The sequence below is a fragment of the Daktulosphaira vitifoliae genome, unplaced genomic scaffold (assembly GCF_025091365.1).
Source record: "Daktulosphaira vitifoliae isolate Bord-2020 unplaced genomic scaffold, ASM2509136v1 Scaffold_1, whole genome shotgun sequence".
NCBI classification, from domain to species: Eukaryota; Metazoa; Arthropoda; class Insecta; order Hemiptera; family Phylloxeridae; genus Daktulosphaira; species Daktulosphaira vitifoliae.
The window spans coordinates 34,566,639-34,580,284 of record NW_026099572.1 but is presented as its reverse complement, the minus strand read 5'-3'; the positions used below and the strand labels follow the sequence as shown (position 1 = coordinate 34,580,284).

Sequence of the window (13,646 nt, the reverse complement as noted above, 5' to 3'; positions counted from 1 at the left end):
ACCTTCGATAGCACTTTAGGATACGTTTTTTTAGGTAAAATTGAGTCTCCATTCGCAGTAAAGTTTTCATTTGTTGTCTTGATATCAGCTACATTATTAATTATATTTATTGGAATATTTTAATTGGACAGATTTGACATTGGTATTAAATTGGTTATTATCTCCATCGTTTCGTTGAAAATTTTGTGTGTGAAACAGAGTAGGTGAAATACAAGAGTTAATTAAAATTTTTAGCTTCGGCGCGTAACTCAGCAGCTATTTACTTTGCCGATTTTTTTTGTCTAGTACGCCAACACTTCCGATCCAATTGGACCGATTTATCTAAATGATATATAAAAAGATAATATTATAGATTTTGAAAATATAATTTTTACTTGATAAATAATAATTATATTATAGTTTATGTCTTAACACATAAGAATCGTAATGATAGGTCAATATATCACAGCAACTATTTTAATTTTCACTTTATATTGATATAATTTTTTGAAAACCGTATGTATCAGTGTAAAATTTTTATTGATAATACTTCATGCTTTTGCCTTGATCAAAGCATATTTTTTTTTGAAAATCTAATTATTATTCAAGGTATTGTGACGATTGACAATATCAAAAAATGTTTGATAATGTTATAAGAAATCGAGCTCTTTTAACCGATATCAAATAAAAGCTAATGCAATGTACTTATAGACGAAAAAACCTATCCGAAATTGTGATTTCTATGAGTAATTTGTTATTTAAGACAAAATCCATACAATTTTCGGAATACATAGCTAACATTGTCGTGTTGGATTATGACCTTTGAAAGTCAAATCAAATATATGTTTTTTTTATATATTAAAGATTTTCTTTAATAAAGACGTTCTGACGAGAACTTTGCAAGTTTAACTATCTTGCAAAATATTAAAACAAATTTAAATTAAATGAATACCAATATAATTAATTAAATCAAAATATACTGTTCAAAATAGAATTATAAGAAATAGAGTTATTTATTTTAAATGAACACTTGTTTTTTTCCATAAATTATTTTAAATAATAAAATTAAAATTTTTGCACATATAAATAATTAATACATTTTATTATAAATTATAATTGTTCATATATTATTCAACGACATAATCAGATAAATACTCTTGTTACAGTAATTTTTGTAATTCAAAAATATTTAGTTAGTATATAATTTATTTTAAAACTATTGAAATTCAGTAATTTTGTTCACAATAGATGAACTATTGTGAAATTTAAGAATTGTTGAAAACTCTTTTAAAATAATAATATGATACTTAATATAGTGAAATTAACACTTTTTTTTATTAAAATAATTAACCAAACATTTTGTGATGTTGATCTAACAAATATCAAACATGCAGACGTTCAAATTCTTCAAAGGGAATTCCCAAAAATTATGAATGTCAGTCTCAAAGAACATCCTTATTATATGAAATCAAACAATGGTGTAATGGTTTGTCCAGTACCTTACAGTCACGTAGTAGATTATGCTGAAGTTCCTTATGAAGGTATAGAAATAATAGATAGAAGATTGGAAGATGTGGTTTATAACTGTGTGGCAGAAAAAAAATATTCTTTGGCTTATATAATCATTTTGAATGCTATTGAAAGTATAGGCGTTACATATATCTATCAGTTCTGTGAGTTTGCAATAGAAATGAATAAATTAGGTGCTGATATATCATTTTACTTAGATCAATTTAGTGAAAATCTTAGTGAACTTGTAATAATATTTAATAAAGAATGGATATCTCTTGAACCATATGAATGTATTTTAAATGTTTACAAAAAACATGAACATAAATATAAGAATTACGAATTTAATAATGTCGACGATGAATACATGAGTGATCTACTTAGCTGCAAAAATTTAATGACAGATAAAGTATACTTTTTAACAGAACCCGCTGAAATATTAATGAATAATATGACTATAGACAACTTAATAATGACACAAACACATAATGATACAATTATTAAGGATGCGTTGCCGAGTCATATTCCTGCTTTCAAAAATATAACTGGATATAAATGTAAGAAGGAAGTTTTTTTTTTATAACGTTTTATTATAACATAACATAATTTTTTATGAAAAAAAAAAAATTTATGATTTATGAAATTTATTCTTAAATAAAAGAATTAATGGCCAATTTGTTAAATATTGATTTAGAAAAAATCATATTATAGTTTAAATATATTCGGTTAATATAATCTTCGGAGTCGTTCACTATAGTTTTTTATGAGTTTCAAAACGATAAAAATATACTTAAAATGCTTTTGGACTGAAAACTAAATTTTAAAATTAGTATAAATTTATATTGATAAAAGTATTTAATAATTTTTTAATTTTTGCTACAGATCAAACCTTATGCACTGGGTGTAGGAAGTTATCGCATAGTGGTAATATTGTAGTTATTTACATTTTTTTACCATGTGGACATGGGTGGAGCTGTAGATATTGTAGTGTAGTTATGAAACAGTGTCCTGTATGTCATCAACCGATTACAGGTACTCAAGATATTCATATAAAAACACCTGCATTAATAGTTGAAAAAGGTATATAAATTATAATTATTTACTGAAACATTAATGAATTTACTATTACTAGCGTCTCTTAATACTGTCTTACGTACTGTTTTATATTATTTAAACAATAAGTGACTGTAGTATTTAAATATTTTAGTATAAATTATTGAAACTATGTATAAGTAGTAAGTGATATTACAAATTAAAGGCAATCAAAGTAAAGTGATAAACTTTCTTAAATGAACTATCTATTAACGACTCATGGAAAAAATAAATATGTTTTTGTTTTTTAGCTTGATGGGACTAAATATTTTTTTTTTGCTTATCATATACTCTTACTAGCATTAAAATTATGTGTTATCAATTATGGTGGGGAGGAGTCACTTTATCTCCATTTTGGCCACGCCACTAATATAATATATCTACCAAAAATTTTAGTTTTCCTAAAATAATCATCTAACTATTGACACTTTTTATAAGAAAAGAGCTAAAAAAAATAGCTATTTAATGTGGCTACTTATATAAATATAAATTTTGTTAACTCACTTTGAGAGGGATCACGTGGTCGATTTCCCCTTTTACATATTTTTCCATTCCAATATATTTCAAATTATTCAATAGAACAATTAATAATCACATCCAAAATTTCTCAAGAGGGCAAAAGATTACTCTCTTTTAAATAAGAAAAACATGTATAACGCAATTTTGAGTTTATCTTATATCAGACTAAGGTATGCCAACTTGACCAATTAAACAAATCTTGCCTAGGACAGAAGACGAATTTTAATTGTTTTCTTGATTTAATCTGATGTAAACATTCAGCTCGATTCATTTTATAAACAAATCTCAACAACCATTTTAATGACATATAAGCTTTTGAGTATAACCCACAGAATTACAAATTGTTTTCGGTTGATATATTGTATATTTGGTTTATATTATAATATAAACCACTAGTTTAAAGATAAAAAATATTTTCTAACTCATGACATATAATAGTCGTCATTTTTATGTAAAATCTTTCGCCGAGTCTGAAAATCAAGTCCAAAATTCAAAAAGTAAATTATTTTTTGAGATATTGCAAAATTAGCTTTTCATTGGTAGCATTAAATGTTTTGTCGTTTCAAATGTAAAGGATAAATTTATTTTGTTAATAGTAGTGTTTTATTTTCAATTAAAATATACATTTTCTATAATACTTAAATAATCTTTATTTTTAATTTTTTTACGTTTATTCTTAATAAAGATATAATCAAAATCGAATAAAGGTCAATATAAGTGTAAAAATAATCCAAATTAATTTTATTTTTGAGTGTAGCCTATGTTGTATGTTTTTGTTATACCGTCAAATTTTACTATACATTGCAAACTGCCTGTATGTAAAAAAATAGCACAGTGGGGTCGTATCACGATTGGAATAAGTATAGACGGAATTGATTAAAATCACTATCATAATAAAAATTTCGATGCAGATCTGTAGATAGTGTCTAATTTTAAGAAAATGGTGGATTATACCAAAATTTAAATTAACTCCTATTTCCTTCATTATTCCTAATTAATAATTCGATGATTTATAAGTATAATAAATGAATAATATCTACTATAACAATTAAATATAGTACGAAATTGATACTAATAATTAAGTATTGTAATTTTATGAAGAAATTATAAAGTGGTTTACTTTTATGGCAAACGCTTATTAAAATTGAATGGCTTGATACAAAACTTATTAGAAGATAACGTATCATTTGCGGCGGGTCGTCGTTAGCCGTGTGGCACTTGCTTGACTTTGCACTATGCCATACGCCACACAGTGTAGGTCAGTCAAGTAGAGTGTCAAGTAGGGCGACGGCTGATAAGATGGCACGATTCGCTGTGTATCGTGTGTCACGAAGCGACACAATTTAAAATGTGAATATTTGTTTTTATAAATAACTAATAATCTCAAAAAAAGATGCGATGGAAAAAATCTAATTGCAGATTTGAAATCAGCTTAATAACGAGGTTTAACAAAATATATTTTGGTTTATGCTGATTAAACAATGTTTCATTTTAAAGATATGATTTTACTTGTAATTTAGTATAAAAAGAATGTTAATCTCTTATTTTTTGTGGAGATATTTATTTGATAAACTGTAATACAGTGGGGTCGTGGCACAATGTAGACGTGGAATAGATGGGACAAGTATAAATGATATCTGACAGTGATTAAAATTACTATCATAAAAAACGTTTTTGGTGAATAATTACAATAGCATCATCAACTCCTATTGCCTTAATTATGTCCTGATTAGTAGAAAGAATAGTAAAAATAATTAAGTTATTTTCAATAGAATTAAGAAAATTGAAATTGTTCTAACATAGATTTAGAAAAATAACTTTTAATAAAATAAATTTCATATGTTTTTAAACAAATAAATAAATAATAAGTTATTTATATACTTATTGCTTTTCGAAAAAGAAAAATACAATTATAATTTTTGCTATTATATTTTTATAGTTCATTTATGATTACCAAAGAATCAATTTTATTGAATTAAAAATGAGACGAATCGGTCTTAATATTTCTTTTATAGGTTTTATTACCCAACCCAACCCAACCCTTCATTGCTTTATCACAAAAATTTTAGTAACAACGTTTTATATCACTTATTTGTCAGTGAAAACGTTCACTATGCTTATCGTTATCATTTCCAAGATTTTCATGTATATAATATAAGTGTTCATAAAGAAAATGTATTTTAAATGACATGTTCAACCCTTTTCCTGATAAAATTAAAAATATCATGTATTTTTTATACAGAAAATGATAAAATCAAAAAAAATTCTTTTTACCTATTTTTAAATAGTTTATCAATAAATCGTCCACTATTTCTCTATAATTTAAGATTTTGAAGTTTCCTAAAAAAAAATGTGAACGTGGAACTGGTTTTGAAAGGGCGTTTACAAGTGCATATTCCATTGTTTTATACTTACATGTTATATATATATTTATTTCATTAATAACATCTTAGACTGTGCAGTTTTTTTTTCCTTAATTACTTAATAAGCCTTTATAAGTTCTAAGTAACTCATGTAAACGTTTTTATTAGAAATACTAATTTTCAATATCTGCAATTAGATTTTACGTCTTTGCCACCAAGATGTTTCTTAGATGGACGAGAAGCACGTTGTATAAGCTGCCGCAATCAAATAAAATATGTGGATCCTCCAAGCAAACACGTAATGATACCATGTGGTGATGGTTGGTATTGCAGTAAATGCATTGATAACAATAGTTGTACATTATGTGACGTCCCTATCAAAGATTCATTGCGTGTAAAGTTACAAGATAATGAATAAATCTATTCTGGTTTTATCTTTAAATAATATTATTTTGATTCGTTTCTAAATATTTTTATTCCTTAAATAAACAAGTTCCTTGTTTGTACAAATTAAATTTTTTATTAATTATATTTAAAAATGAACATTATGAAAACTTGATTAGGTTACTATGGCAATCATTGCTTTTATATGCCTGATACTGGATATTAAATTAAAATTGTGCTATATTGTCTGTTCATAATTTTACAGCTTTACTAATTTAACCTTTTATATGAAGAAGTGTAAGTAAGACGCGGTAATAGTATTTTTTTACTAGCCATTTTTCGGTCGCACTCTCATTTTTGTCGAATGGCTGACAAATTATTTTGCCATAGCAGAGATGAAAAACCTAGATTTTCAATATCAACATGGGAGCTGTGCTTCATACCCTAAAAATTTTTTATTTGAATTATTTATTTATTCTACTCGTAAATCAAGATGTTAGTAAGGACAATTAAATATGTATAAATGTATTATTTCTTTTAGAATAATACCTTGACACATTTTTTTACATATAAATAATAACAAAGACTTAAAATTTAATTTCCTAAACTTGAATTACTACAACATAACTTTTGAATTGAGTTATCATTTATAAAGTTTTTAAAATATATAAAATGAAAATTGTATAAGCACTTAAAAAAAAGTATATCAATGTGGAATTATTCCTGTAATTGAATACTATATGACCGGCAATGGTAATATCATTACAATAAAACGAATAAATCTTATTAAAATTCAAATATTTGTTTTTATAGAACTATAATAATACTTTTTATATGACTGAATTTTAATTATCAGTGTAATTCTGTCATTATTATTTTAATAAGTTTTAGTTACGCATTTTTTATTTAAATTATTAAATATTTTACAATTTTATTTTTTCCCTTTTAACTATTAAAGTAAAAACACGTATATAAATTATATGAATTTTTAGTACAAATGTAAAACCAAATAAATATTTTATTTATTCAGTTAAATTAATAGCTATGATATAAAATAGTTTTTATGAGAAAACAATTATTAAAGCTAAAATAGACCTTTTTTTATATTTGATGGATGGTTAATACCTACATTAGAACTTTTATTTTAAAGTATATATTACCTATAAAATTTTCGCAATGAAATATTTATAAATTTATATCGTTTCTATAGGTATTAATGTACCTCATTATAATAAATTTAAGAATAAAAAAAAATATTATAGTAGAATAATATTGTTGTAACAATCAGTTATGTCAATCTCAATCAAAAAATAATTTTGAATAGAAATTATTCTGTCTGCGTACTTCTGTTCTAATAAGAGTCCTACACTCTTATAATTTAAAAAATGGTTAAAAAAATTGGGCTTAACTGGTTATTGCTTTAAGTACAAAGTTTTAAATGATCATCTATAATTAAGTGATTATATTGTTTGTGCAATTAGAAATATTTCTATCACTAAATCATCACGGGGCGGCGGCTAAAACAAAAAGTATACGAAAGTATTGAATACTTCAAGATGATATTCGATGTATAATCGAACAATATCCAAGTTGTTCGTCAGGCTGTTGGGACTTATTATAGTATATTAAATACCCTTCTTTTAAGGATATTGTCGTAAGCGCCTTTTAGTCAATAAATGTTTTTTGTGACAAAATTAGAAATTACATGATTGTCATTTTAAGATAATACATATGATTAATAATTATTGAGTTGAGTTATATACAATTAATAAGACAAAGCGTACAGTAATATAAGTATTATAACAGATAAATTAATTTTTTATATTTAAGAATATGAAATACAAATTATAAATTTTTCATTGATAAATGCAAGTTGCGTAATGCAAAGCACTGAGCATATTACGCCAATAAACAATTTGGCATCAAACGATGATCTTAGAATAGTCTCAAACCAAATTAATTTTTAGTCATTATAATAAACAAATTAAATATCAGGTTTGAAGAGTAAATAAAATTAATAAAAATGTATTCCATTACAAAAATTAAAACTTTCCATATAAATGAAGAATACGTATTAATTTTTACTATTTATGATATTAATATAAGACAGTTTACGTCAAAACTTAAATTTCGACAATAATAACAGCTTCCATGCCAGACATCCTGTCATAACTTTAAATTGTTAATTACTTTTAAATGCAGATCTTATTTTCTTAATTATATCATTATCTTATATATAAGCNAAGACAGTTTACGTCAAAACTTAAATTTCGACAATAATAACAGCTTCCATGCCAGACATCCTGTCATAACTTTAAATTGTTAAATTAAATCTTTAAANGATCTTATTTTCTTAATTATATCATTATCTTATATATAAGCTCTGGTTAATTGTGCCACTAGGAAAAACATCAAATTCTGCTTTTAAATGCGTAGTGATATATTTCACTTTATAATTTTATTATTATTGAAAAAAATTATCTTTTGGAAACTATCACACCTTATACTCTGATTCTTATTAGTTAAAAATTTACATGATAATAGTTTAATATTTAATTTACCCTTAACTACCGACGTGTTAATAAATTACATAACTACTGATGTGCGGTCTACCAGTTTGTACTTTTGTACTTCATATAATTAATAACTAGGTGTCAACCATTTAAAGGTACATTAAAAAAAAATACAAGTATCAACAATATATAAATAGTAAATTGTGAATAAAAATTTGATGCGGTCTATAAAAACCGCACGTCGGTAGTTAAGGATTTATATTTATAAATTTATTTTACTTATATTTTGTGATAATATTTTAATTGGGTACAACTATTACCAAATAACTTTTACAAAGAAATTTAAATTAAATGCAGGTCTTGAAATTTTAAAAAATTACTGTAATTTCTAAATATTTTAATAATTTTTAATATGTTGACAGTATAGTTAGAACTTTGGACCTGTAATAATTGTTTTGATATTGAACTTTGCATCGAGTTGGAAACATCAGTATAAAACTGTAGATTATATGAATTATAATAATATATATTCTCAATAAGATTTGAATATTTTAAAATTTCAAAAAAACCATACTCCTAGTTTAAGAAATTCTAATTTACATTTTTTTGTTTTAAAACAGTAAATGGTGAGATATAATTATTTATACAGCTTACATTTGTCAATTTTTATTTTGTTTAACTTTATTTTACTCTCGCTCTGTAAACAATAGATGCTTTTAACATTGAGATCTATTTAATACATTAAAAATTCTGAATCTTTAAAAAAGTTTAAAACAATATTTCTTATTTACTTTATTTAATGCTCAGAAAAAATATAAAAATTCTAAATCATAAAATGTTTTATTTAAACAAATGATTGAGAAAATATATTTAGAAATAGAAATAAATAAAGAAACACATATATCATAATTTAAGCGTACTTTAAAAATTCAAAATTTAAAAATTAAGTTATATTTAAATATAGGTTTTGTTCAAAAAGTTCCTATATTTTCCTAAAATAATTACTTATAAATGTAAAATTGTAAAAAATCGCAGTTAAAATTACGTTTGTTTAAAAATGAATCAATTGTATAATAAAAGTCTGTTTTAGATTAGGTATTTTTACTACACTTATTTTCAGAAAAATATAATATCACTCAGTTCAGTGATACTATATATTTCACTATATTTAGTTAGTAACTGATTAATTTACAAACTATTTCACTTTAGTAGGAGAGCTATTGAATTTAAGAATTATTGAAAACTTTCTTCGATTAATAACATGTCACTCATTAAAATAAACTTAATTCTTTTTTTTATTCATAATATCAAATCAAATTATATTGTTGATTTAAATAATATCACGAAGAATGATTTGGTTGCTCTAAAAAATGACTATAAAAATATAATGGAATTATATCTAAAGAATCATCCGTTTTATGCAAATGAAATGTTAGATAAGAATAGAATGATTTGTCCATTACCATGGAGTCATACAGGGAATTATAGAAATATATACTATAAGGACACAAAAATAGAAAATCGAAGATTGTTTGACATAGTTAATACTTGTTTGTCGAATAGAAAATACTCCCTAGGTTATGCAATTATTTTGAATACCATCGAAAGTATTGGAATTACATACATTTATCGGTTCTGCGATTTTGCAAGAGAAATGAACAACAGACAAGCAATACTAACAAAGTATTATAGTGAATTCAATGAAATACTAGTTCGTTTAATAATGAAGTTTAACAGAGATTGTATTTCTTTAGACTCTTATGAATGTCTTATAATTGTTTACAAGAAACATATGAGCAAGTACACAAATTTTGAATTTAACAACCTAGATGAAGACTACAGAAGCGATTTATTAAACTGCATGGAATCCATGAAGTTCAAAATAAATTTTGTTGATGCTGAATCTCAATTAGAACCATTAGAAAATTTATCTAAAAAAAAACTGTTTATCTTGTGGCAGAATTATGTTCAGAATATTATCAATATTGATAATAATAATTTCTTTTTAAAAAGTATTGATGGGATTAAAGGTAAAAAAAATTCGAGACTTTTACTATATTGAATTAGATTTTTATAGACAACATTTATAAATATTAATCCAACTATTAATTAATACTACCTTTTTTAAAACAAATACTATAAATCTAATTNAATGATTTGGTTGCTCTAAAAAATGACTATAAAAATATAATGGAATTATATCTAAAGAATCATCCGTTTTATGCAAATGAAATGTTAGATAAGAATAGAATGATTTGTCCATTACCATGGAGTCATACAGGGAATTATAGAAATATATACTATAAGGACACAAAAATAGAAAATCGAAGATTGTTTGACATAGTTAATACTTGTTTGTCGAATAGAAAATACTCCCTAGGTTATGCAATTATTTTGAATACCATCGAAAGTATTGGAATTACATACATTTATCGGTTCTGCGATTTTGCAAGAGAAATGAACAACAGACAAGCAATACTAACAAAGTATTATAGTGAATTCAATGAAATACTAGTTCGTTTAATAATGAAGTTTAACAGAGATTGTATTTCTTTAGACTCTTATGAATGTCTTATAATTGTTTACAAGAAACATATGAGCAAGTACACAAATTTTGAATTTAACAACCTAGATGAAGACTACAGAAGCGATTTATTAAACTGCATGGAATCCATGAAGTTCAAAATAAATTTTGTTGATGCTGAATCTCAATTAGAACCATTAGAAAATTTATCTAAAAAAAAACTGTTTATCTTGTGGCAGAATTATGTTCAGAATATTATCAATATTGATAATAATAATTTCTTTTTAAAAAGTATTGATGGGATTAAAGGTAAAAAGAATTCGAGACTTTTTATATATTGAATTAGATTTTTATAGACAACATTTATAAATATTAATCCAACTATTAATTAATACTACCTTTTTTAAAACAAATACTATAAATCTAATTGTAAAAGATAATGTAGTGTTATTTTATTAAATTGTATAAAAAAAATTACAAATTTTGGTTAATTACTCATTGTTGTTTTGAAAATTAATGTATTAATGTAATGGAAAACCTTTATTAGTGACTATAATTGGTTGAATATCATTTAAACTATTATTTTTTTTACAAAATTTTATTGTAATTATAGCTAAAAATCCATGTTATGTGTGCAAGAATCCTGGAAACATGGTCATTAATAAGTATAGTTTTTTGCCGTGTGGACATGGATGGTGTTGTTTATATTGCTTGAAAACAATTGATAAATGTCCCTTTTGTCAGCAGAACTACTCAAATTTCCAGGTTATAAATATAATGACACCTTCATTGTCATATTCAAAAAGTAAATAAAATAATTTGAGAAATATTACTTATATTTTACAAATAATGTATTTGAAAACCCAAAATTAATTAACTAAGTATGTTGACACAGGAAGTGGCAACTAAGTTTACTTTTATCGTATTATTTTCATGCTATTATTACATTATATTAAATTATTAATATTATTTCACATTCTATATTTTAAAAAATAGCTGTCTTCATTCTCTACAGTTTTAGACTTTCAAAAAAATGTTAATAATACAGTAATTAAAATAAACTTTACGTTATAATTTATAATATAGAAATTTAACTATTATAAATTTACTATGTTAGTCACACTCTATATAAGTACAATTTTAGATCCAAAAATTACATAGATTTTACAAAATAATAAATTTGTATTTTCTATTAATGAAAAAATAATAATTATACTGCCTTACATAGAATGATTTAATTTTGATGTTTATTATTAGATGATCAGGCAAACATACGAAGTAGTATAATTGATTCAGAGAACTCGCGTTGTTTAGACTGCTTTCGCCTGATAAAAGAAGTTGTACCAAACACTAAATACATAATTGTTCCTTGCGGTCATGGTTGGTACTGTAATGATTGCTCAATGCGATATAGTTGCATAGTATGCGACAAAAAAGTTGAAGATTTGAATATATTATAAATAATCATGCTAGTAAAAAATATTTGAAATGTATGAGAAATTTGCATATGGATATCAAATGTATTGATCAGATACTATTTGGGTAAATTGAAAAAAAATCACTTTTCAATTCAATTTTTTCAAAATAATATTCGATTTTCAACAAGTTACAGCAATTGAAAGTTTAGGGTCATTCATAAAATAAACGANAACAAGTTACAGCAATTGAAAGTTTAGGGTCATTCATAAAATAAACGAACTTTTTTTAAAGACAGCACTTAATTGGGTGTTAAATCGATAATTGCCACCGATTCATACAAGTTGCATTATATTGTATTCATAGGATGTATAGTATATCGTATTTCTATGACTTGGTAGCAGTTATCATTATACGACATATTAATGTTGTCATATTTTAAAAATAAATATACTTTTTTCTGAATGTTCTTAAACTTTAAACAGCTGTGAAAATTTTATATTAGTTAGATTATTTGTTATTATTTTATCTAAATTTACAATTACAGTGTCATTAATTAAATTATTAGACATAATAAAAAAAGATAAATGATATTATTAATTCAAAATAAATGTATGAATTATAAATTACCATATATATATTAATTAATTATTATTTTTAATGTAGTGAATTATCCACAGAGACGGTTCTGTACATTTTTCTAGAGGATGTATTTCATAAACTTGGTGCCTTTTGTGCTTCAAAAAAGTGCCTCTTTCAATTAAAAAAAACAGACAGTTAACAACAGTTTTTTTCTTGATTAGTTTTGTCTGAAAGTTCTAATTATACTAATTATAAATATTGTGCTTTTATGATTAACATTGAGATCCTACGGGTCATAAAATTTAATAAATTTTAAATCATTTTAAAAGTTATCTTATTTAATTAAATAACAACAAATTCTTTTTTTCTCTTGAATCCTACTTCTAAAAATATGCAAAGCTGCATTACATTGCAATTGATTTTTATCGAGTTGGCAATTTTAGTTAGGGGTTGACTCACTCTCCCCTTACCAAGGACCGCCTCTGATAATTCATGATATTAAATTCATCGTTTATTCTTCATTCTTTAACAACATTGAACAATGTTCTTTATTTGTATTTTAATTATTATTTACGTGTCTTTGTTACATTATTCAGATGTTTTAATGAAAATAAAGAAATCAAAATCCCGTAATAATTTCATTATTTGGATAATAATTTTAGATACCTAAACAAAGTCGTCATTTCAGATAACACGACTTACGTCGCAAAAATGTGATCGACACTAGTTTTTTAGGTAGAGACCCTATTAATCAGTAACAACAGG

At 24.2% G+C, this 13,646-nt stretch overlaps 2 protein-coding genes across 5 annotated transcripts; both read left to right on the top strand.

The window, feature by feature from the left end:
• Window positions 1–1,131: 1,131 nt before the first annotated feature.
• Window positions 1,132–8,801, top strand: LOC126894370 (uncharacterized). Of its 3 annotated transcripts, XM_050665330.1 has the most exons (4): window positions 1,132–2,045; window positions 2,371–2,568; window positions 5,660–5,782; window positions 8,782–8,801. In XM_050665330.1, exons 1-4 carry the CDS (start codon window positions 1,280–1,282, stop codon window positions 8,784–8,786), a joined length of 1,092 nt encoding a protein of 363 aa, XP_050521287.1. In that variant the 5' UTR covers window positions 1,132–1,279; the 3' UTR covers window positions 8,787–8,801. The 3 variants fall into 3 exon arrangements, with proteins under 3 accessions (XP_050521287.1, XP_050521286.1, XP_050521285.1); XM_050665329.1 differs by lacking the exon at window positions 8,782–8,801 and having other exon boundaries at window positions 2,371–2,520; window positions 5,660–6,046; XM_050665328.1 differs by lacking the exon at window positions 8,782–8,801 and having other exon boundaries at window positions 5,660–6,013.
• Window positions 8,802–9,468: 667 nt separating this feature from the next.
• LOC126894586 (uncharacterized) lies at window positions 9,469–12,525 on the top strand. Of its 2 annotated transcripts, none has more exons than XM_050665708.1 (3): window positions 9,469–10,389; window positions 11,497–11,688; window positions 12,141–12,525. In XM_050665708.1, the coding sequence occupies exons 1-3, from the start codon at window positions 9,621–9,623 to the stop codon at window positions 12,341–12,343; spliced, it is 1,164 nt and encodes a 387-aa protein (XP_050521665.1). In that variant the 5' UTR covers window positions 9,469–9,620; the 3' UTR covers window positions 12,344–12,525. The 2 variants fall into 2 exon arrangements, with proteins under 2 accessions (XP_050521665.1, XP_050521666.1); XM_050665709.1 differs by lacking the exon at window positions 9,469–10,389 and adding an exon at window positions 10,517–11,192.
• The last annotated feature ends 1,121 nt before the right edge of the window (window positions 12,526–13,646 follow it).

Excerpts from the sequence above, each read along its gene's own strand:
- LOC126894370 (XM_050665328.1), top strand. The coding sequence starts at position 1,280 with ATGATACTTAATATAGTGAAATTAACACTTTTTTTTATTAAAATAATT. Across the intron at positions 2,046-2,370 it reads AAATATAACTGGATATAAAT|ATCAAACCTTATGCACTGGG; the intron begins GTAAGAAGGAAG and ends TTTTTGCTACAG. Across the intron at positions 2,569-5,659 it reads TGCATTAATAGTTGAAAAAG|ATTTTACGTCTTTGCCACCA; the intron begins GTATATAAATTA and ends ATCTGCAATTAG.
- LOC126894586 (XM_050665708.1), top strand. The coding sequence starts at position 9,621 with ATGTCACTCATTAAAATAAACTTAATTCTTTTTTTTATTCATAATATC. Across the intron at positions 10,390-11,496 it reads AAGTATTGATGGGATTAAAG|CTAAAAATCCATGTTATGTG; the intron begins GTAAAAAAAATT and ends TTGTAATTATAG. Across the intron at positions 11,689-12,140 it reads TTCATTGTCATATTCAAAAA|ATGATCAGGCAAACATACGA; the intron begins GTAAATAAAATA and ends GTTTATTATTAG.